Source organism: Alosa sapidissima, chromosome 11 (genome assembly GCF_018492685.1).
Source record: "Alosa sapidissima isolate fAloSap1 chromosome 11, fAloSap1.pri, whole genome shotgun sequence".
Lineage (NCBI taxonomy): Eukaryota > Metazoa > Chordata > Actinopteri > Clupeiformes > Clupeidae > Alosa > Alosa sapidissima.
In genome coordinates this window covers 30,323,418-30,335,917 of record NC_055967.1, presented here as the reverse complement: position 1 = coordinate 30,335,917, position 12,500 = coordinate 30,323,418, and the positions used below count along the sequence as shown (strand labels likewise).

The 12,500-nt window shown below is 44.7% G+C and overlaps 1 protein-coding gene across 1 annotated transcript in view; it reads left to right on the top strand.

Annotated features, from left to right (window-relative positions):
* The window catches only part of ldlrad3 (low density lipoprotein receptor class A domain containing 3), a 74,647-nt gene extending 62,230 nt beyond the window's left edge, over positions 1 to 12,417 (top strand). Inside the window, exons 5-6 of the mRNA XM_042111125.1 lie at positions 7,729 to 8,143; positions 9,534 to 12,417. Coding sequence (XP_041967059.1) covers positions 7,729 to 8,143; positions 9,534 to 9,696 — 578 coding nt within the window. The 3' untranslated portion in view covers positions 9,697 to 12,417. The remainder of the gene's footprint in view (positions 1 to 7,728; positions 8,144 to 9,533) is intronic.
* The last annotated feature ends 83 nt before the right edge of the window (positions 12,418 to 12,500 follow it).

Here is a 12,500-nt window from a genome sequence, read left to right as displayed (position 1 = left end):
ACATCTTACGTCTTACCACTGTTTAACACGTAGGTACCAAATTTGCCTGAGAGAGAAAGGCTGGTAATTTCTAATATCAACCAAGTGCAGCGAAAAGTTAAATGTTACCATTGTTACCATAGCACAACTAATTTATAAAAACATTTTACTCATGTCTGCAAATCTGTTCCGTTTGCCCCTTTTAAAAACAGAAAAATATATTATAAACAGAAAAATATATTACAAAATATTACATCTGTAGTGGTTTGGCATGCCTGGTCTTCTCTCACCCAGATGTGCTCTCTGGTATTAAAATCTATACCAACCGTTGATTTAGCATGAAGTGATACTTGTTAGTACTGATGGAATTCTGTCGGTACAAATAAATACCAACCCTAAGGGGCCCTAACACACACACACACACACACACACACACACACACACCCCTCCCGCTCTCTCTCTCTCTGTATGAACAGCCTGTGTGAGTCCCTTCCCGGTCTCAGCGTGAGTGTCGTCTAATCGCCGAGATCTCACCCAGAGGCCCCAGGGCTCATCATTAATCCACTAATGCTGAGGCATCATGGGAAAAAAATGCTGTGCCAGCAGCCATCAGTCCTCTTGATTCTTTCATCAAATAGACTTCATTCTTATTCATTGCGAGTATAATGGCATTTTTTTCCCCCTATAGGACTTCATGGCTATTCTCATGGCTTATAGTTGAACATTTTTCTCAGTCGCTTTGGTGCTTTTCTTACATCACTATTAACATTTACACAGCAGTTAGTGCATTTCTCAAAACAATTGGTGCAAACTGCAAAACCTAGTGGATAACCTGCAAAAGCACATCAATTGCTCAAAATTGATAGTCCATTCCTCAAAAGCAAGTATTTATGTCAATGAAACTGCCAGTGTCATCAAAATGAGAAGTCTTGACACCATCGTTTATGAACAAGATAGTCAAATGGCTTTGTCATGTTTTCATTATGGCAGTTTATTCTCTCAGTGTTTTCCCATGCAAAAAAGGTCAGAACTCGGTGACACTACCTGTACATGCTCAAGACAGCACTATACAGTATGTGTACAGCCATTTGAAAACTACAGTAAAGTTACAAATTGCTGTAGTTAGGAGAGTAAGTGAGTACAAGACACTGAATATGTACGTTTCACATTTTTACTGTATATGCTCTTTGCAATTCTACAGCATTGTGACAGAATTTAATAACTAGTTCATCAATTTTGTATGTAATGACTCAAGCAATGAAATGAAGACTAGTTTTATTGGGATCGACTATTCAGCATTCATAAGTATAGTTCATTTTGACTGACATGACAAAGCAACTGATACATGTCCAAAAGCATTTGCAATTTGTTCAGAGGAAGGAGAAATTGCTACTATGATGTGCACAAATGACTAAATGTTGTTGACTAAATGAGGTTGAACTAATAGATTTTCATTCTGATCTGAGAAAAGCACCAAAGCGACTGAGAAAAACTGTAATATCCTGCCATTGCAATTCTTACCCACTGCTAGCCTTGTTCTTCCTCTGCCTGCTAAGGTTGGGGAGAGTGAACCCTCAGGATGGTATTACTATAGATTTCTGGTAAGTAGTGCTTGGAGAATACAGGCTTTTACCAGCGGATTTGGAGGAAGCTCTGGACACTTTTCAGGTGGAAAGAGTGCCCATTAGTGCAGGAGGGAGAGACGGAGGCTGAAGCAGGCTGGGTGTTCTAGAGGATGCTCATTTTCAAATTGGTTCCGTTTGTTCTAGATACGGCATCCTTAATCCAAGTTCTTGAAATGGGAGCAGAGTTCCCAATCATGCATTTATTATGTCAGGCATATCTATGTCCTGAGACTCTCATTTGTTGAAAGGTGTAGAATTTCAACAAATGAATTAGAATTACTAATAAACTCTAATGGAATCGAAAGTGTCTATCTAAGTACATGAACCGCAAATTAGCCATAGTGGTGAATTGTAGTGAACTTGAAGTGCAATTGCTGAAATATGGTGGTATGCATAGTGAACAGCAAATTAATGAGTGAGAAAGCGAGTGAATGAGTTAATGAATGAATGAGTGAGAGAGTAAATAAGTGAGTGAGTGAATGAGTTAATGAATGAATGAGTGAGAGTAAATAGGTGAGTGAGTGAATTAGAGAACGTGAGAGGTAGGCATAGAAAGACAGAGGCATTCAGATGGAGGGAGAGAGAGCCTCCATTATCCGTCCACCCGTTGCTTCTCCTGCATCATTATCAAGGACCCACCCTCCCTCCCTCTCTCCCCCTACTTTCCTTTCTCTCTCTCTCTCTCTCTCTCTCTCTCTCTCTCTCTCTCTCTCTCTCTCTCTCTCTCTCTCTCTCTCTCTCTCTCCCTCTCTCCCTCTCTCTCAGGCCAGTAATGAGCTCTTCAGTGGCAGCTGAAGTCCTTGTCTTTTGTGTGTTGTATGGTAGATAATGAGCATAGCCCCGTATGCTGGTGGCAGGCAGGCAGGCCCGCTCCCTCAGAGACTCTGGCTCCAGTTCCTCCTACACCCCTCTTCAGTCGCGCCCGCACCCCACCTCAGAGAGCGGCTCATGTATTTTTAAACACTGTTTTTCTGGGGTGACTCGTCAAAACGGGACTTCAGATCGCTTTGATTGAGAGGGTTGTTTATCGGCAGTGGCTTAGAAGTTTTGGAATTTGGGAAGTGAAACAGTGAATAGGTGGCAGGAAAGGGGAGAATGAAGTGCTCACATAGCTGGTCCCCATGGAGACCGAACCCTCGTGGACGTTCCGCAAACAATAGGCAACCAACGGTCCTCCCCTGACCTCTGACCCCCCCCCTCGCTGTTTTTCACTTTCAGCGAGTGCTTATGATCCTAATCTCCCACACCTGCCAAAGCACTGCCAAAGACATGTCGAACGAGCTCTGCTGCTGCCTTTACTTCTCCACTACTCTCTCTCTCTCTCTTTTGCTCTCTCTCTTTCTCTCCCTCTCTCATCAATCTCTCTTTCTCTCTCTGTTTGTTCACTCATCACTCTCTCTGCATCCTGGGTGTTCTTATGTCCTTTCTCTTCCTCTTTGTAAACTCTCTTTCTTTCCCTCTTTCTTTCTTTTCATTCTTTCTCTCTGATTTTTCTTTGTCTCCTTCTCTGTAAAACTCTGTCACTCTCCCATTCTTCACGTTTAGTCCCTTTGTCACTGTTTCACTCTCAATCTCCCTCTCTCCATCTCTCCCTCTCCCCATCTCTATCTCTCTCTCTCTCTCCCTCTCCCTTTGTTGACTTACTCTGACATATCTTGGGGCTGGTTTCTCAGTATTAAGCTTTATATTAAATTACTGGTGACAGAAATCTGAGCGGGCTATTCTGTCACTGAGCCTAGTAATGGGGACGCTGGCGTCTAACAGCGCTCCATCTGGCATGTTTTTTTTTGTTTTTTTTTTATTATTTCCATAAATTTATGTAATGATTTTATTCACTGTGTATAGACACTATTTTGATCATTTCTGTCTAGTCTCTAAATAATATTTGCTTATCATGCCTGATAGCCTATCTCTCTTAACATTAACGTTAGCATTACTCCATTGGGCTGAGGAGCCTTAAATGTGGCTGATCTATCCATCTGTGAACTGTTTCTCAAGCTGGACCCTTCAGTGTCTGAGCTGCCATGCCAACGGCCTAGCTGGATGGAGAGATGGCTCATGAACTCTGAACTGGTAACAGGCCATGAAAGATCAGTGCTATCAGAAGTCCACTGCCAGTTAAATTTTGCTCCTGATCGCTTCAGACTGATCTGTGCTTCCAGAGCTCTCCAAGCTGTTGGCAAGGCTGCCAAGTTGGTGTGTTCAGTGACTCCATCCTACAGTATGCGCTGTTCACGGCAGCCACCATCATTGCCCATGGACATTTCAGCTTGATCTTAAACCAATGCACTCCTTTATTATGTAAAGGTATTTATTTAAAGGAACACACACACACACACACACACACACACACACACATCCATACACAACACATAAGGACACGTTCATTTAGGAACACACGCATATGAGTTTGTCTGACAGTGGCTGAGACACACATGCAGTGCCCTTGAAAAGCATGGCTGAGTTGGAGTTTAGAAAGACAGATTTTAAATGGGAAGAGAGAAAGAGGGACAAAGAAACCGAGAAAGTAAGAAAGAAAGATATATTCTAGAAGAAAAATAATGAGATTAAGATATGACCACAGAAATAGATTGAGAAAAGAAAAATGATATTAAAAGAAAAGGCAAGGGCTTGAGAAAGAATGGTGTATTAAAATAACTAAAGAAAGGAAGATAATATTATAAGAAAAGCCTTTTTCTCTGCCTTCCCATGGTCAAGGAAGATGGTCCTCTGCTGCCCCCTATAGGATAGATGAGTACTGCATCTCCCCTATAACCACCCAACAAACCCATGCTTGATCCCATAATACCCCCCACCACCACCTCGCCTCCCCTCCTCTCCTCCTGCGTTCTGTTGTGTTCCGGTGTCCATGACAACCACTCCACTCTTCCCCCTCATTATACAAAGCACCTGCTAATAACAGCATCCTGTGCCTGCAAGCAGGCCCCGCAGATGTGTGGAGGACTCCCTAATGAGCCAACATGTCAGCAGCCGAGGCGGCTGTGCCGCGCGATTGAGGGAGACATGTTTGTAGAGTTTTAGGGCCACATTGATGTGCTCCCGGGAGATCACGGAGCAAATGTGGTGCTTATGCAAGCTAGTAGAGAGAGAGTGTGTGTGTGTGTGTGTGTGTGTGTGTGTGTGTGTGTGTGTGTGTGTGTGTGTGTGTGTGTGTGTAAATGTCACACATGTTACACATTGTTTGCATTTGTGTCTGTACCTTAGTGTGTTTGTGTTCATGATTGTGTGTGTGTGTGTGTGTGTGTGTGTGTGTGTGTGTGTGTGTGTGTGCGCGTTTGGGTGAGAGACTACTGGAAGAGGCTAAGCTCATGCGTATGTGTTGGTGTGTGTGTGTGTGTGTGTGTGTGTGTGTGTGTGTGTGTGTGTGTGTGTGTGTGTGTGTGTGAACAAGTGTGTGTGTGTTTCTGCACTTTTCCGGTGACCGCAATATGACATGAGCTCATCCTACTTGCTCAAAATATCCCCAATTCCTCTGAGCTGAGCTGTAGTTTCCCTTATTCCATCTCTAATGTGGTGTGTGTGTGTGTGTGTGTGTGTGTGTGTGTGTGTGTGTGAGTGTGTGTGTGTGTCGGTGTATGTGAGTGTGTGTGTGTGTGTGTGTGTGTGTGTGTGTGTGTGTGTGTGTGTGTGTGTTTGATGTGTGTTTGTGCGTGTGCATGCATGTGTGGCTTTGTATATGTATATGTCTGTAGATATACAGTATGTAGATGTGTGTATTCTATCTGTGTGTTTTTTACATGTGTGTATATATGTGTGTTTGTGGGTGTGCTGGTGTAAATAGCTGTGTGTGGGGGGGGGGGGGGGGGGATGTGTGTATGTTTGTGTGTATGTGTGCATCCAGCCTCAGTTGATGATGTGAGTGCTGAACAGTGTGTGTGTGTGGGGGGGGGGGCTCAGTTGATGATGTGTTGCCGCAGCTCATCCCATAACCTACACGTGGAGTCTCATTTTAGCTATCTGGCACTACATTAACTCACTTCTGAGACAGGCAGTAGAAAAGAGGAGTGAGTGTGTGTGTGTGTGTGTGTGTGTGTGTGTGTGTGTGTGTGTGAGAGTAGGTGGGTGTGGGTGTGGTTGCAGCACTCAGAGATGATTAAATTGGGGCAGTTCCACAGCAGGCAGATGTGGTGATGACCTCCACTGCCCTGATTCTGCTGGTGGGTGTTTTATGGGCTGAGAAAGAGTGTGTGTGTGTGTGTGTGTGAGTGTGCATGCATTCGTGCATGCATGTGTTGAGTGTGTGCATGCATCTGTGTGTGTGTGTGTGTCTGTGTGTGTGTGTGTGTGTGTGTGCGTGTGTGTGTGTGTGTGTGTGTGTGTGTGTGTGTGTGTGTGTGTGTGTGTGTGTGTGTGTGTGTGTGTGTGTGTGCATGTGTGTGTGTGTACATGTGTGTGAGGTACTTCACACATATGACTCTCTCCCACAGTGCAATGAGAGACTGTTGCACTCACATGGTGCAGTATATTTTCCTAATGAAGCCCAATGTGATTGTTGGCGCTGTGGATCACAGGTGCCCTCACTCTGCCTCCTTGTGATTGTTGGTGCTGTGGATCACAGGTGCCCTCACTCTGCCTCCTGGCCTGTGAAGGGATCTGTGCGGCACTGAAAGAGTTAAACATTCAGATAAATATTCATCAGACCTTAGACAGATAGTCTTTAATGGCCCAAAGGGATATTCATGTTCACACATCGTGCCAGATATTCTATCTAGACTATCTATCTAATAATCACACTTTACCTAAACACCGTCCTCTCTTTCTCTCCCTCTCCCTCTTTATCTGATTATTTTCTCTATTCCATTTCTATTTTTCTTTCTCCATTTTTGTCTCTAATATTATTTATTTATTTATTTATTCCTTCCTTTTGTCTTTCTTTCTTTCTTTCTTTCTTTCTTTATTATCTTCCTGCTTTCTGCTTCATTCTTCCCTGTCATCTCTGTCTGGTCTTACTTGAATTGTGTATTACAGCATCACACAGTTTTCTCTCTCTCTCTCTCTCTCTCTCTCTCTCTCTCTCCCTCTCCCTCCCAGATATAGATAGCAGTTATGTATTCTCCCTTCCCATGTGCTCCACCACAGCCCCAGGCCCTTCCCTGCTCCCCCTATCTGTCCCAGTGACCCCCCCACCCCCCCGCCCCATCACTTCCTCCATATCTTATCCCTCTTCCTGTCCCCCGGTCACCATGACACACTCTGCTCTCCACACAACCTCAAGGGCCCTGCCAGAAGAGCCTTGTTATATCTCAAAGAAGAAAGTTCAAAAGAAGAGGCCCCAGAAGGCCTCTTGCTTTGTTGACCTCTGACCCCAAACAGGAAGTGGCCTCAGGGCCCCCTCTAATGGCCGCCTGCCTGTATGCCTGCCTGCCTGACGCGGGGACCAGCTGGGAGCACTCAGCGTGAGGGAAGCTCCGTGTGCTGTCTAGCCCAGGATGTTGTTGGGGATGGTTGACAGACTCGCTGTGCCTGCTAAGGAGGCTGTTAGACTGTTTTATTGGACACGGTTGTTTGTGCTCACTGCCAAAAGTGTTTTATGGAATGTTATTAGTCGTTCTAGGTGAGATTTTCTGGGAGACTTATGCAATGTTTTTAATGCGGAGAATTTGAGGAGTGGTGTATGGCCTGGTGTATTTAGAAAATGTGGTAACACTTTACTTGACGGGTGAGTTCATAACACATTCATAGCAGCTGTCATAAACTGCACATAAAGCATTCATGACTGTTTCATGAGACATGACTCAACATTCATACCAAACCTTTCATGAATGTGGAAGACAGAACGATGACAATTTGTCAAAAAAGTCCATCAATCGCAAAGCAGCATTGCCGTTTTTGAACTCACCCGTCAAGTAAAGTGTTACCGAAAATGTTTTTTTATTGCTAAGGTGCGGTGGTTGTGTGTGTGTGTGTGTGTATGTATGTGTGTGTATGTGTGTGTGTGTCTGTGTCTGTGTCTGTGTTTGCGCGTGTGTATGTGTGTGTGTGTGTGTATGAGAGAAAGACATTATGTCATTAAGAAAGTCATTATGTTTATGTGTGTTATGCTTTATGTGTTGTTTGTTTTAGCATGTTATGTTTAATAAGCTTTGTATTTGTGTGTGTGTAGAGGCTCCCGGGGAGGATGTGGTCACCCTGGACTACCGGCTGCGCTACTACCCGAGTATCACCTACGCCGTCATCTGCAGTGCCGTCATCTTTGTCCTGGTGGTGGCACTGTTGGCCCTGGTGCTGCACCACCAACGCAAGCGCAGCGTGCTGCTGCCACGCGTGGCCCGCGTCGGGGCCAGAGGCGGCCCGCACCACCAGCCCCTGCTGCTCTCCCGCCTGCTCATCGTGGAGCGGGGGCACGCCCATCACCACGGCGGCGGCGGCAGCGGCGGCGGCCTCAGTCCAGGCCACGCCCTGGCCACTAGCCCCACCTCCCCGCCACCGGGGCTCCAGCTGCTCGCCAGCGCCCTCTACCCACCATCACCACCATCACACGCACCCCCCTCTTACTCACAGGCTGTGCTGGACGCCAGGTAGGAGAGAGAGAGAGAGACGCACACGCATACACACACAAGCACACACTCACACATGTACTTATGGATACATTCAAGCACATGTGTGTGGAAACATACATGCAGTACTTAGACATATATGCACCCACATTCACACATCTGTGTATGCACTGCACACTCACAGATGTTCACCTAACCAGCCACACGCACGCACGCATGCACGCACACACACACACACATATGCATCAGGGCATATATGCGATATGATAATGAACATATCCACAAGCAGAGACAGACAAAGCACAAAAGCACACACCCATATGGCATATGAACACAAGCATTCAAATGCACATTAGCAAAAACATATGGATATACAGTGCATACATATCAATCACACATATTTATAAGACTGAGTGTGCCCACACGTGCACGCGCACACACACACATACACACACATACAGACTTGCACATAAACACACACACACAGACTTGCACACACACACACAGACACGCACGCACGCACACACAGAGACGTGCACGCGCACGCACACACACACACACACACACACACACACACACACACACACAGACTTGCACACACACACACAGACACGCACGCACACACACACACACACACACACACACATAAATACACTTGCACAGGCACACCTCATCTATGACGAGCGTCTGTTGCCAGAGGGCTTGTTCTCTTGGCTTAGATAAACTAACTGCTATGATTAGAATCATAATGAAGTCATTCCAGCATAAATGTCTACCCACATTCATTAACAAACATTTATGTGCATAGATTTATGAATAAACATAACAAATCACTCTGACTCATAACAACATAAGCTCTTAAATATTGATTAGGCATTGTTTCATCAGGGCATAAACATTTCTCCTCACTTAAAGGTTTTTTTTTTAATAGTTTTCTTGGCTCACTTTTTTCTGCTGTGTTTGTGTGTGTGTGTGTCTGTGTGTGTGTGTGTGTGTGTGTGCGTGTGTACATGTGTATGAGTGTGTGTGTGTGTGTATATGCCATTGTATTGCCATTGGCTTGTTTACCTGTGTGTGTGTGTGTGTGTGTGTGTGTGTGTTTGTGTGTGTGTGTGTGTGTGTGTGCGCGTGTGTACATGTGTATAAGTGTGTGTGTGTGTGTGTGTATGTGTGTGTGTGTGTATATGTCATTGTATTGCCATTGGCTTGTTTACCTGTGTGTGTGTGTGTGTGTGTGTGTGTGTGTGTGTGTGTGTATGCATATATGATTGCTGACTTTGTTCAAATATGCATTTGAATGCAATCCAAAAATGTGTTAATGTCAGTATCTCACTCTGAATTGAAATCCTTCATTGGTTTACTGTAAAAGAAATAATTCTGTGTGTGTGTGTGTGTGTGTTTGTGTGTACAGTAGGCCTCCATGGTTTGACCTGCCTCCTCCGCCCTACCTTCCCGAGGGCGATGTACCAGCCGACAGAGAGCTGCCCAGCTACGAGCCCCCCCAGGCCGCTACTCACCCAGAACACCCCCACCGGACTAGCCGCACCCCCGCTGAGGAGAGTGACCAGCTGTAAGTCTGAGTTGGGGCTGCAGCCAGAGAATGAGAGAGACACCTGAGGAGAGGAATGGACAGACTGCAGCTCTCTTGCTTCAAACCCTGCCAGACAGCTCCCTCTGCTGGATGTCTGGTAGTATGACACCCACAACCCCCCTAACATGGAGAGTTGGGTCTTTCTGCCCCCCTTAACAACCTTCTATAAGAGAGGAAGACAAGAGAGTGAGCCTCATGCTTGTACGCTACAGTAGTTCTGTTCACCTTTAAAGGGTTGAAGTGGAACCATCTGGACGAACTCTCTTGTGACATGGACAACAGCACCCGAAGAGCAGAACATAGCCTGGTGACAGGACGAGCACTTATGTCCAGAGATGTCTTTTTTTGCCCAAAGGGGACTATGTAACGTTAGCTGTGCAAAGTGTTACAGACATGGGCAATAAGATGTAGCTTATGTTAGAGAGTTGTGTGGTGTACAGTATATATGTGTATAGTCACTGCTAGGGCATGAGCATCTTAGCTGTGCCGGACCGAACATGACCATAGAGGACAGAGCGAGTGGCTGGCTCCCTCTGGAGGTGCACTTCAGGCATCGTGTCACACACTACATGCATATCCTCTACACTGGTACTTCTGTGTCCATCAGTTCTCGTCTACAGCCAATCTTTAACCTGTAATTAATGCAGGGTATATATAGCTACACTCCTGACAGCTAGATGGCATCTAGAACCTCAGTGGTTGTCTCCATTGAAGAATATTCTGGAATGTGTTTTTTTAGGGTTCTACAGCATCCAACAAAAGGCTCTTTCCTAAGAAGACATTGCATCTGAAAGCCTTAAGGACCCCAGAAAATCCTGTGGGTTGTGTGTGTGTGTGTGTGTGTGTGTGTGTGTGTGTGTGTGTGTGTGTGTGTGTGTGTGTGTATGTTTGTGTGTACATGTGTATGAGTGTGTGTGTCTGTGTGCGTGCGTGCGTGTGGCCTTCCAAAATGTGCCTCAGAGTCTGGTCAAGATGAAGCTCGAACTCTCGCCCTGTCCATCTCTTACCCAGTCATCACTTGGCATGGGCAGTTTTCTCTACAGTGGCTGCCTAAAGCTCCGACTGCCTATCTGATCAAGTGGGATGCTTTTATTCTTTGGTGGAGGTCATTTCCTCCCAGTCAACCGATTTGCCACTCCACTGATCAGACGCCTGGTCTTGTCCTGCATTTTTATTTATTTAAAGTCTTTCTTTACAAAGGAGCACAGACCTCCTGTGAGAAGGGGCATTTGTGTGAGAACACTATTAAAGTAGGGTTCAGCAAGAGCACCGTCAGAAATATGGAGCTGTGCTCTTTATGTCTTAAGAACTTATTCCTAGCAGTTATTTCACACTCACTCACACACACACACACACACACACTCACACACACACACAGACACAGACACAGACACACAAACCTTCTCTTGGGAAATCATTGCCTTATGGTGGCTGTCTTGGCCAAGTCACCCAAGTGCCATTCATTTGCTTTGGAGTCAAGGAACATTATGATGGATTCTACCCCTCACCCTCCCACCCCCCCTCCAAAACTCCATCCAGACGCATTGGTGCAGATAACCGTTTAATTCAAAAAATCAAACTCAAACTTGTGACAATCTAAGTAAAAATCAAAGATGTGACTTGTCAAAACTGCCACCCATGGTGAAATGTACTGACTCTCTTCTAGAGCAGAATTTGCATTCATCTAAGAGTTCATTCAAGTCCAGTGCAGTCATCTCATTTCTTCAGCATGTGATACCCTGGCAGGACTTTAGTCAGTGCGATTACATATCAATGTATTTAATAAATGACCAATGAATACGTAATAATAAATGAATTAGGATCTAGACATGAATCAGCGAGTTAGAACTCAATTGCATGATGATTAGCATACAGTGATTTACTAACATGTAATGTTTTGAAACAAAGAATCGCAGCTCATTGTGATATGAAGTATATCATTAAAAAAGTGTCATTTTGTTCTCATTATCTGTAATATGCTCATTTTGCAGCAACTCCAAAGTGTTCAGTTTACTGTAATATGATCTACAGTTGCCCATGAAATGTGAATGTCACTTGCTTCATTCGATTTCAAAATCATGCTGGATCTCTTGAAATTTGACCAGTGCCCGTGCATTATTTGCTAGTAGCAATTGTGCACAGTGCAGGTGTATGTGTGTGTGTGTGTGTGTGTGTGTGTGTGTGTGTGTGTGTGTGTGTGTGTGTGTGTGTGTGAAAGAGAGAGAGAGAGAGAGAGAGAGAGAGAGAGAGAGAGCGAGAAGGACATTGCATGCATGCAAGATCATCTCAACATTGTAAATGATGTGTGTCGTCCGTGCTAAAATATGAAACACTATGCTATGACCGAACACTAACACATTTGAAATTACAACATAACAGAAGTCAACAGATGACATAAGGTCACAGTAAAGTTGTTATATGGATGATGTGGATACATTTGAAGGATACAGTAACTGACAGCTATACCAATGTGTATTGTTTAAGTGGAATTCACCCGTTAAGCCTCAGTAGATTGCAAGAGAGAGCATTTTGGACAGGAAGGAACTGCTGATATTGAGTCGGATGTCACTTACTACTATCTGGTTTATATTCCAGTGTTTTTAGATTCAAGGCTGAAAAATCAAATAAACTAAAATCAACAGCCACTGCCAGGCCCCGTCCCCCACCCCCTCTCCTTCTTCATAATATATGACAATAAATGTATTATTACGGAAAAAAAGAAAGTGTGTTGTACTTTTGTCTTTTCTCACTTTGTATGAAGATCCTTTTCGAACTGCAGAAATATTT